We start from the raw sequence: 12,937 nt of genomic DNA, 5'->3' as shown, positions 1-12,937 counted from the left end.
GCTTGTCACACCACAGAAAAATGTGTTATTAACCACCCAGCCAAATTTGAATGCAAAAAACAAAAATCCGTCAAGTAAATAAAATAAGGTATCAAAATCTTGAAAAAATACGAAGTATTCTCTGCTCTCAAACGCTGGGGACGTGTCCACTGGCGCCGCTGAAACCACGCCCACTCGCGGGAAAGCTGTCTTCCTCTAACAACTTATTTAATAAGGAGACCGAGCTGTTTTGTGAATGATTGATCAACACAACCAGGTATTATGCATTAACGTGACGAAGGCATAGCTACACTCTAAAAAAAATGGTGCTATATAGCACTAAAAGTGGTTCTTTGGCTCGTAACCATAGGGGAACTACTTTTGTTGCTGTATAGCACCAAATCTTGGTGCTTCAGTGGTTCTTCAGCGGTTCTTCACCGGTTCTTTGGCATGACTCAGGGGCTATAGCACCGCTATATACAGAACCTGTTAAGCTCCTGTATGGTTCTTCAGCGGTTCTTCAGTGGTTCTTTGGGGTGATTAAGGTGCTATATAGCACCACTGCCGTATAAAGAACCTGTTAAGCCCCTTTAAAGGTTCTTTACGAGCCAAAGAACCACTGTTGTTCTTTGGCTCGTAAAGAACCTTTAAAGGGGCTTAACTGGTTCTTTGTACGGCAGTGGTAGCCCCTCAGTCATGCCAAAGAACCGGTGAAGAACCAATAAAGCACCAACATTTGGTGCTATACAGCACCAAAAGTGGTTCCCCTATGATTACGAGCCAAGAACCACTTTTATTGCTATATAGCACCATTTTTTTTTAGAGTGTAGCTAGCAAACTGTAGGCTGTAGGAACTAACGGCAATGACAGTAACTCGCGATTGAGCTGTGAAACACTGATCCTAATGCACTCTAGTTATTAGGTGTGTTTGACTTGAAGCAGCGCTGCAGAACGATCAGTGCATGACATCTGTGCTCGGTGGCTCGATTGCGTCATCGAGTCATGATTTAGCCCCGCCCATAAAATCCTGATCACGAAAATGGTGAAAAACTGTTTAATGGTCTAACTCCACAATTAAATACTACATAGTTCACAGTCTTTATAACTTGTTTCAGAAATGCATTTCTAACATTTATAATGTGTTTACAAACAATTCTCAGAATTGACTTTGCACGGAGTTTAGATTGTTTAGAAATGCGAAGCTTGCTAAATATTTTGCTATTTTGAGAAACATGAGGATGAGTTGGCGATTTGTGTGTGAACTGTCCCTTTAAGACGGCTGAATCAGCGCTGAATTTGACTGAAACAAGAGAGGGAAATTCAGGTCAGCCGAGGCCACACGTCTCCTGTCGTTCCCTTGTAAGACTTCCAGAGAGTCCATTAAGTCTGGTTAATATAAGGGACTGTCAGCGAGCTGCAACATTATATCAATGTTACGGCGGTGCCGTTCCTCGCGCTTCTGTCATGCTCCTTTTAGAGAGGGGAGAGCCAGCGTTGAGAGAGACAGTCGGAGATAAAGAACTGAGGGAACAGAACACCATCCAGACCAGAAACAGCTCTCAACACCTCGGTAATAATGTTCGACTCGCACACACAGGACTCTTTCTGTCTGAGGAACCGAGCTGGTCGTTCCGAGCTCGGTAAACTCTGACCTGTTCCTTTTATCCCGCTGTGTTTTTAAACCATTCAGGCATGTCGGAGAAAACGAGGCCACAAAAAGCTGGAACATGAAACACAGTTCAACACCGACCTTCCCTCAACTCAAATAAATGGCATGAGGGAAAAAAAAGCAGGAAAGTGATGAAGAAACGGTGAGGGAGATTGATTCCTTCCTCTCCTGTCCTTTCCTTCATTACCCACAGGACATTTTATGGCTCAGAGATTGCTCATTCATAGCTCAGGAGATGAGATCAAACACATGCTTTCAAATGTAAAAGGATACAAAAGACAATAGCCAAATTAAATTTTTTTATAATACTATTATGGTACTTTTAAAATAAAATAAAATAAAAAATCTAAATTTGCTCTTTATAGTTTCGCTGACAGAAGAAACAAGTGAGATTTTAAAGCGATCAAATGTGCAGGCCATCCGTACATCTCTCAGCCAAAAGATACAAAAAATACTGCATAATTTATCATTAAAAAATTGTTTTATTTTATTGTTACTTATCCTTGCAACTTAAAAGAATTTAAGAATCTAATATGCAGTCTACTATAGCTTTTGAAACTCTAAAGGAGAATCTCAATTTGTTCTCATTTCTGTTCAGAAAACACGAATGAGATTGTAAAGATCTATCTATCCTGTGGGGATCATGCAACAGGCGGCTCTAAACCACACAGAGCAAACAGCAGCGTCCCCCATCGGGCCCATATAGAGAGTCTCGTGTCTCCATGGCATCCTGTGGAAGCCCAGCTGTCAAGAGTTTTGATGTCTTAATAAATTTCTTCTCTCCAGCTGTCAGCCGAGCGTCAGAGATGGATGAAAGAGTTAGTGACCTCTGACCTGGTTACGACCTCTTCTTCAGCTCCCCCCGGTGAACCCCCGAAACTCTCACAGAGCCCCGAGACTCGACTGCAATGGCAGATTCCTTTCAGCACAGCGTCAGCTCAACAATAGCATTGACTACATCCCACAGATACTTTCACATGCACTGCAACTCCTTGGAAGAAATAAGCAATGCATTATTTCTTTCCACACTATATCTACCAAAGTAACTTTTCAATCAAATACCATGAATTGATTTTGATATTTCCTCATAAAATAATCATGTAGACCTACAGAAATCACAAGCTCTCTGGTTAGACATGGCTATATATATAAAGTCTTGTTTCACCATTTGTTTAGGTTTTGCTTAATTTTTTTAATTAACTGAAAGACAGTTTTATAATGGTGGGTAAAAACTGTGTCCACTTTGAAACAAAAAAAAAACTATAATTAAACTATAGAATTAAATACAAACAGGTCAAGCAATGCATTTCTATTTTAAAAAATATATATATATATATATATATATTTAGACAAACAGACAAATAAATAGATAGATCATATATATAAATATTACATTTATTAAATATGAATGTAAAAATATATTTTATATTTAAGTAATATTTACAATATTATGTATTTATATATATACAAGATAATATAACATATATACACATGCATCTATCTACACACACACACACACACACACGTGTGCATGAATGTCTGTTCAAATGCTCAAAATGTCATGAAAATGTCTCTATGCAAAGTGTAAAAAAAGAACGTCCACAAAGTGTTGCTATTCATAGTTTTCAATTTTCTGAATAATTAATACAGACTCAAATACCATCAATATTCATGAAGGCTCCACTAATAATCTCCCTGTAACATAATTCCCCTTCAAAAACTCACAGAGAATTCAACACACTTAAGGAAACCTGAAACAGCCCCAGATGACTGCACTTGAGTCCTGAGCGAGAACGTAACCTTTGATCCGTGACCTCTCGGGGCAAAGATCAAGGGTGGTGCCGGCTTTCCCTCATCATCGCTATGGAAACCACGCAAAGTGTTTGCAGTGCGTCTTTGCGGCACTTCTACAAATAGCAGCACATGTCTAGAAGCCATTAAGCACAAGAGAAGTCCAACTTTCTCTTTTCTCTGTCAACACTTCTGTGTGATGTGTTTTTATTATTGTCACAGGCTCTTATTTGGCTTGATCTATGGCAGAATGAAATGTCAGTTTTAAAGATAATTACATTTTTTTCTCCTCCAACAGATCCATTCATCACACTCAAGGCCATTTTTAGACTCTTGATAACATGCCTCGACTCATTCCATCTTTCTCTCGCGATCCCTCTCTCTCTTTCTCTCTCACACACATCCGCAGTGAGTCACGTCTTATTATGTGGCATGAAGTTGCCAAAAATCTGTTAATTACAAAGTCCAGAGCCAAACTAGTATGATTATAATAAAGTTATTTCCATGAGAACACTCGGCACTTGTGGATTTACTGCCTCTCCTCTTCTCTCTTCTACTCTGTGTTTGTAATCAGCATCTCTTGTTCTCATGGGAGGAGAGACCTCAGTCCTCCTTAGTACACAATCACAAACGCTGATAAACCAATCAGAAACACTCTTATTACCACCTGATGACAGACTCGTGCTTGAGAGGAGAAGAAATAAGACACAGGGACAGATGGATAGACGGAAGTCACCATTCAGAATAGAATTAAGAACCCCTTTTGAATTTCAATTCAGTTCCCGTATTTGAATTGAGGCCATTCAAACATAAATTAAAATTAATTTAAAAATGTAAAGAAATTCATACAAGTATGGAAACTTGTTTCTGCCACTGAATAAAAATGAAAAAAGATAATTGTGACGTTTTATCTCACAATTCTGGCTTTTGTCTAGCAATTGCATGTTTACATCTTGCAGTTCTGACTTTATAACACACAATTGCGATTTATAAAGTTAGAATTATGAGATATAAACTCACAATTGTAAGAAAACATTAGAATTTTTCCTCAGAACTTGACTTTATAATAATGCTGTCAAACGATTAATAGCATCTGAAATAAAAGTTTTTGTTTACATAATATATGTGTGTGTACTATGTATATTTATTATATATATATAAATACACACACACATGCATGTATATATTAAAAAAATATATGTTATGTTTATACATTTTAAATATTTATATGTAATATCAGTTATATTAATATAAATATATACATGGAAATACATGGACATATTTTGAAAATATATACTGTTTGTGTGTGTATTTATATATACATAATAAATATACACAGTACACACATATGTTATGTAAACAAAAACTTTTTTGGATGCGATTAATCACAATTAATCGTTTGACAGCACTACTTTATAGCACTACTTTATAGAAAGAAAGTTTTTTGCCACCACAAGAAAAATGACAGAATTGAAATATACAAATTCACAATTTTGTCATTATTGACATATTTATTGTTGTAAATTAAGTGTAGCCAAATAACTTGAATAACTTTGAACTTTTGCCATCTGGCCGGCACTACAGAGCCCCAATTACCAGGACAGCCAGGCACAAGAACAGTTTCTTCCCCCAGGCAATCCAATTTATGAACAGTTAACCCCTCCCCCCCCCCCCATTATGCAATAACAATGTGCAATAACCTTATATTTTATGTGCTAGTACATCCCTGCATCTCCTTCAATTCTATCCCAATATATCATCTATAGCACAAATGTATATACAATCATTTGTTTCAAATTATTTTTATTTTTCATTTTTTTGTTTATTGATATTTATATACACATTATATATGTGTATTTTTTATTCTCATCTTATTTTTATTGTCTGTGTGTCGTTGTTGTCTCTGTGAACTGGAAGCTTATGACATTTAAACAAATGCCTTGTATAAGCAAGCATACTTGGCAATAAAAGCTCTTTCTGATTCTGATAATGACATTTATTAACTTTTCATAACTGTATCCTTACCAGATGAATTTCAAATACATCTGTGTGCAGAGTCGTGTTGTGAATTCCAAACATTTCACTATATATATATATATATATATATATATATATATATATATATATATATATATATATATATATATATATATAAAAAAAAAATGAGCCTAAATGGATAATATTGCAATTTTGCACTGTTTGTCCAATTTATATCCCAAATGCAAGTCTTACCTAAACTAACTGGCAAGGGTGACAAGAAATAATACACTGTGAATATCTATGCTTTAGTCTCTGAGAGTTAAAAAGACTTGAAGGTTAAAAACAGAGAGAGTGACAACTTCCTGTGGGTGTGACAAATTCAATTTCAAATTCTAACTCATGAAATGGAGACAAATGTGGGTAAAATGTGACTAAGATCACTTGTGCTAGTTTGAGTGTAACATCAGAAGTGTCTTACCCTGACATTGCTCATTCTTTTCCTCGTATCCAGGATTGCACAGGCAATTCCCAATGGGCACCAGCCACTCTCCATCTGCACCGCAGTACATTTTGGGAACCTCCTGCTCCTCCGAATGATTCACGCAGGAGCCGCGCACCTCCACCAGGGACGACGTGTCCGCTCCGGTTACCGTGTCAGGAAACTGCGCAAGGTTTCTCACGGCTAACGGACACTTCTTGTAAAACACATGAACGGAAACCAGCGCAATGCATGCTCCTACGTCCTGGAAGGCCAGATAAAACCCTGTGCGGCTCAGAACACTGACGTCCCGAACCTCAGTGTTCAGCTTCATGATCCGATCACCAATATCCACCTGCGTGAAGCTCTCATCCGCCGCCACCGTGTCGATCTTGGCAAAGCGGCTCTCGTGAGCGTAGCGCTCGTTATCAGAGTCGGACTCGAGGTAGTAGAGGTTGAACGTCTCTTTGCAGGTGCCGATGACGCCGGGCAGGCTGTTACAGTCACGAAGGGTGAATTTAATCTCGATGTAGATGCGCTGGGCCGGGCCGCGCTGGATCCAGTGAGTCCTGAGCCAGTTGTTCTGATTGGGCTCCATCACGTTACACACCTGGTATGTTCTGATGGGGATGTTCTTCTCGTCCATGATGCTCACCTCTTCCCACTGCACGAGACAGCACAAAGTTAGAAATGAGGAAAATCAAGGCCTTCTTAATGTCAAATTGAAATCTTTTTAAAATGCAAAACAGAAAGAAAGAAAGAAAGAAAGAAAGAAAGAAAGAAAGAAAGAAAGAAAGAACGAAAGAAAGAACGAAAGAAAGAAAAACAAACAAACTATCCAGAATTTGTCTGACTAAAATGTACATTATGTGGTAAACTTCACAAGTACATTCAGTTAAAATGTTTATCTGGCTATTAATTTTGCTTTTTGAAAACCATATTATATAAACATGCAAATGAGAGGTTTTTTTCACCCAAACTGTCCTATAAATTTGCATTTCTCTTTCCTAACTATCTATCAATAATTTTTTAGACATGTCTTGTAATGTGTGAATTGTGTGGTGTTTGTGTATTCATTGATATGTCTGAATTCGCGAACAAATGACTCTTTTAAACTCTCTTTTTTAGAAAGTTTGCAGCAGTTTACAACCATTAACGAACAACAGACTCGAATGATGGGCCGGTTCTTTTGATCAATTCACTCACAAAGTCACGACTTTTTATTTGTTTATTTATTATTATTAAATAGCATAAATAAAATGTGCCAAATGATCATGACAATAATTTAATTTCACCTGTGAGTTGTTTTACATAATTTTGACTTTAACCCATTTGTGCCCAAATTTTTCTGAATGGTTTCATGCATATAAAAGTGTCTTATGTGAACATGGTCTGCATTTATTTTCCCCAGGTTTTAGGTTTTTTTTCTTGAAAATTGTATTTGAATGTGTGGCACCTATAGTTGCCGGTGGGAAAATACATTGTATGCACCCCTCAATGTCAAATCTGAATAGGAGGAGAACATTTGGAATCTAACTAACTCAATTGTTTATGAATAAACATTGGTCTTTTGAAAACAGTTATTACTGCTTTCAAAAGACCAATGTTTATTCATAAACAATTAATAAACAAATATATTATGTATAAAAGTCGAAGAACATTCGATGCAAACCCAAAAAACTGCATCTAGCTAATAGATGGGTTATTACTGTAGTTATTCTGTTCTGAACATCAAATATTTAGTTTTTCCATCAAATATATTCTAACTTGTTGGTTGAATAAAATTTTTTGGATTTTATATTTAAAAATTACCTAAAGTTAGCATCAGGTAGCTAGTTAGCGAGCCAGTTAGCATTAGCTAACAAAATGTTTCAAATGTAATAATTATAATTTTATAATTCTTAATTATTGATTATATTATTTTTAATTTTAAGCTAAAACTTCCTGTTCTCTGATTTTGCTGTAGGCTAAATGTTTAAAGCAAATTGCTTTGTCAGACTGGGGGGCATTTTACCCCACCCATGGGGGTGTTGTGCCCCGTAGGCATTACATTTTTGTTAAAATTCTAATAACATGAAAACTCTGGACATTTTTCATACTTTGCTTATAATATGTCATTATCACTAAAACTATGACAACTTTTCTGAACACATTTAACATTTAAGTTGATAGCCTCATGTGACAGGAAGGAAGTGAATACCTTTTTTTTTCTCTTGAAATCCTTTATTTGGTTCTTTGCGTGCACGTCATTTAGACATAAAACATGGATAACATCTAGAAAAATACTTGCAAAAGGAAAATGACAACTATAACCTGCGGCAACTATAGTTGCCGGTGGGTTTAAATGGGTTAAGCATTGTAGACTATGGCATCATATGTCCAATAATAGATACATTTTTTGCGCAAGCATAATACTGAAAATTTTTGTTTTAAAATGAGTAATTTTGTGCTTATTTGTTTGATTATCCATACAGTATTTGTCAATCAGTTGACAGAACTCCCATTGAAAATGTAAATAATCAGATTCGGCTGATTCAGATGACATGAAAACAATAATCGGCTGGAAAAATCTTAATTAGAGCATCTCTATTAAAAACTGATGACAGCATAAAGCATGAGGCTCATCAGACCCCAAAAAACCCCAGAAAACAACTGATCATTAAACTAAACAAACATGAGGTCATCCAGAGCCAAAACAGAACTGAACCTTGGGAATCTGTAGAGTAAATGTAGATCTAAAACATAACATCTGTTTCCCTCTTCCAGGCTTGAGAATAGGTTTGCCTGAACTAACCTCAGAAAATCACCATTACTCTTCTTCTACTAGCCTCAGATACAATAACAACTCTAGACAGTCATTGATGTTTCACAGCCTACAACGCTTCTCAGCGTCTGCTAAACCAGCATTACAGCGTCTGATTGGACTCGATGAGTTTTCATCATCTAATCAGCACTAATGACTTGTATTAAAGCAAAGGAACACCATATAAACACAAGCAAATTTAACTGCTGATACCCAAGAGTCTGAATGGGAAATATCACATTTTAACTTACACTACCAATCAAAGTTAAGTTTTTTTGCATTTATTTAAGCAAAAATACTGTAAAAATAGCAATATTGTGAAATATTAAATAACTGTTTTTGATGTGAATTTCAGCATCATTTCTCCAGTCTTCACTTTCACATGATTCTTCAGAAATCATTCTATGATTCAGTTCTTTTAAACTGTAATAATATCTGACAGCATGACACTGAAAAGCATAAAAAAATCGTAATTATTCCAAACTTTTGACCGATAGTGCATGTGCATTAACAATTTGCCCTTTGACCTTTAAGTACATGTACATTTATTCATTTAGCAGACGCTTTTATCCAAATAGATCACCAATGTGCACATATCAGTTAACAGGCACAGACTGATCTATAAATTTACCAAGTCATTAATTTGCAATTTTTAGAAAGCAAAAAATAATAATAACAGCAGCCACAGTCCCATTAAGATCATCCTGACGGCCTTGAATAATCTCCAGGAATTATTCACCGTACGCTAAAACTAATTGAGCATTTGTGAGATAATAAGACCGACAGCAATCTGGCGTCCATCAGGGAGCGTGATTGTCTCTGTTCGGCTCGTCCCTTCATCGGTGTGACTACGGAGGCCCAGAGGAGTAGCGCAGAGATAAGAACCCGGAGCTGCTGATAGCGGGACGAGAGGAGAAAGGAGCTAATTGGCCGTATTAAAGGCTGAATACCCGCCCACCGTCCGTGCCAAAGGCCTGTCCATCACAGAGAAGATCACAGAGGGAGAGGAACTCAGGAGCTCAATGAGACTTGGATCGATGCGAAAGGAAGCTGAGCTGCTCTGGAATGAAAGGGAATTCTGTGTTTTATTGAATCGCTGATGTGGTAATTTAGATGCACCTGATTTGAAGATGTTAAACGGCTAATTGGTGATGAGGGGCTCCAAACAGTACAGAAGCATACATTATCGAACGGAACCCGCTGACCTCCTCGATCTAAAATCTCACACAGACACTCAAACAGACCTTTTCTCTGCCTCCGGGTTGCCAAGTCTCTCCCCCCTACCTCTTTAGAGAGAAAAGGGATAGAGTTTCCTAACAAAGGGCATTTCTGTCTCCCTCAACTATTTAGGAAATTTGACGCCCATCGCTGTAACCTTCCAAATTTACATCCCAGAGAAGTGGAGAGGACAGGCTGATCTCGCTTGAATTTGCAGGTATTCATACGTGACATGAACATTTTTGGAGGCTGAAACAAACAATATCAACAGACAGCATCTAACATGTAAATGCTTTTATATACAAGATGTAAACAATCTTGAGGCTCTCTTGAGACTGGAACCAAAATTGTGAGGGTACACTGAGGAAAATAAAGGTTCTAAATGTTTTTTTTTTAATGGCGATGCTATAGAAGAACAATTTTGACTTCCTGCCAAGGGATGAAAAAATAAATAAATAATTGCAAGTTTTTATCTTACAATTAATTTTTTTTTTCTTTCTCAATTCTGAGAAAATACTCAGAATTCTGACTTTTTTCCTCACAATTCTGAGGAAAGACTCCCACACTTTTTTTGTTTCCTCCACAGAATAAAAAATTTAAAAAAGTAACTGCAACTTTCAATTACTCAGAATTACAAGTTCATATCTTGCAATATTAATCTCACAATTATGACTTTTATCTTCTGATATCTGAGAATTGTGAGTCTGAATTGTGAACTATAAACTCAGAATTGAGATGAAAAAGTCTAATTGTAGTCACAATTACCATTTTTATTTTTATGCTGTTGCAGAAAATCCATGCCTTTCAGTTCCATGGCATTTCTCAGTATATAACAGTCTAAAAAGACAATATTAATGACAAAATTATTTATAAATCAACTCCAGATAGGTCTAATAAAAATAAAGTCACCTGCACTCTTTGTATGGCTGAATTTAATTGCCATCAAAGCAAAACAGAACGAAACTGTTACAATGCATTAGGCTTTAGGTGCTTTTAGATGTGGTGTCTATCTAAACGTATGAAATGGTGCTCTAACTATACATATGAATACTAATGAGGTAAAGCTGGAGCAAGAGGGACGGAGAGATGGTGCCGACTCACCCCTCCTTCCGTCGGGCTCGCGACCCATGCCAGCTCTCCCTGCACCGATCTGGAATCCAGCAGCGTGACTGAAGGAGAAAAACACAGAGGACTTGAGAATGAGATCACCAGCCTGTGCATCTTACCCACAGTGATAAAACTGATGCTAGGATGAAGCTGGAAGGCATACATCTCAGATAAATAATGACAACAGCTGCAAACGCGGCTGAAAAGTGCATAGAGGTTTGATCAAGCACTGAAGTGAGTAGGAAATTATGGCTAATTATTACAAATAATAATTTGCAAAGTAATTACCAAATTAATCAATGTAAAGAAAAGTGTGTCGTTTTTTAATTAGGCAAACTCTGTTCTGTCTTACAGTAAAGACTTAAAAAAGCTCCAGGCTGCACAAGAAAAACTATTTTGACCATAATAAGGCCAACAAATAATCTTCGAGTTAATTATAAAGCCTTATACAGCCTTTATTATGATGTTTGACGTTATATTGTTTATATTTCCAGATAATAAATTATTCTGTTCTATTGTTTTGATAAAAACGACCAAATCATTTTAAAGTTAATACTAAATATTTAAGACATTATAATTACTAATATGGGTAAACAGAATAGTGAATAATTTGTGGCATATCCCTATGAATAGTATGTAGTTTTTAAGATATTTAAGCGACTACTGCCCTGCTGTGTGATAACATAAAGTGTACATTATTTCCAGAAATCAGTTGCAACAAAAACTTCTTATAATACAAAAAATCCGTAGTGATAAAGTAGTAAAGTAATAAGTAGGCTTCTTTCGTAAGGTGTTTTATTTTTTTCTGGAACTGGCCACAAATCGTTACTGTTTTCCATGTATTTGCGTGAGTTTCACTAAACTTTCCTCTTTATTGAAAACCCTCTTACCTTCATTCGCCGGATGATTCCTTGGAGCGGACAGACCTGCACAAATCCCCAGGAAAAGCGAGGTGAGCGCGTAAATAATCCCGGCCATGAGCGCCATTCGTCCCGTTACTGTCTTTCCGTTATTCCTGTTTATTCCTCCGCGCGACTGATCTGCAGCAGCAGCGCACGAGACGCGCACTCAGCCAGCTCTGCTGGAGGGGGCGTGGCATTCTCTAGTGACGTACCTGTCAATCAAGAAAGAGAGCGGTGGTCACTTATTTAAATTATATATTGCTTAAAATTGTCATTAGTAGTAGAAATTAAGTAGTATTTTTTTATGTTTTTAAGGTATTAAAAAAAATTGTTTAAATAGCAGTGTTGGTCGTAAACTGCTATTATTTATTTTATATATATATATATGTGTGTGTGTGTGTGTGTGTGTGTGTGTGTGTGTGAATATAAAATGTATTATTTATATATATATATATATATATATATATATATATATATATATATATATATATATATATAAAGAATACATTTTATATTCACACACACACACACACATATACATATAATATAATATATTAATTAAAATTAATTATTGTTTAAAATATTTTAAAAGTATTCAAAATAGTATATTGTTTAAAATGTTTTTCGAATATACTATGTACTATTTTATATTTTAAAACATTAATTACAATTAATTTAATACGTTTAATTACAACAAAATTGTATAATAGTCCTAAAAAATTAAATGAATAACATGAACAAAATAAACAATAAAACGGAGAATAAAATTATATTCATTAAAAAAAAAAAAAAAAAACATAATTAAAATGTTTTAATATTATTAATATTAATTGCAGTAGTAGTGTTAAGTTAGATCATTTCGAGGCGGCTGAATTATGGACTGATCTTATATCGCCATCTAGCGTCCATTTCTCGACACAACAAGCAAAATTAATAGAATTAATAGCATCTGTAGGCTATCATGGGGGTTTACAGCACCTCTTTTCTTCTGTTTTATACTCATCTCAGTA

At 35.9% G+C, this 12,937-nt stretch overlaps 1 protein-coding gene across 1 annotated transcript in view; it reads right to left on the bottom strand.

Annotated features, from left to right (window-relative positions):
- Positions 1–12,105, bottom strand: part of LOC306851601 (ephrin type-A receptor 4-like) — a 39,239-nt gene extending 27,134 nt beyond the window's left edge. The window contains exons 1-3 of the mRNA XM_079387984.1: positions 11,916–12,105; positions 11,020–11,087; positions 5,898–6,561 (exon numbers count right to left, since the gene is read on the bottom strand). Coding sequence (XP_079244110.1) covers positions 5,898–6,561; positions 11,020–11,087; positions 11,916–12,012 — 829 coding nt within the window. The 5' untranslated portion in view covers positions 12,013–12,105. The remainder of the gene's footprint in view (positions 1–5,897; positions 6,562–11,019; positions 11,088–11,915) is intronic.
- Between the last annotated feature and the right edge of the window lie 832 nt (positions 12,106–12,937).

Source organism: Barbus barbus (genome assembly GCF_936440315.1).
Source record: "Barbus barbus genome assembly, chromosome: 31".
Lineage (NCBI taxonomy): Eukaryota > Metazoa > Chordata > Actinopteri > Cypriniformes > Cyprinidae > Barbus > Barbus barbus.
The sequence above is the reverse complement of the archived record's forward strand: the minus strand, read 5'-3'. Positions and strand labels throughout refer to the sequence as shown.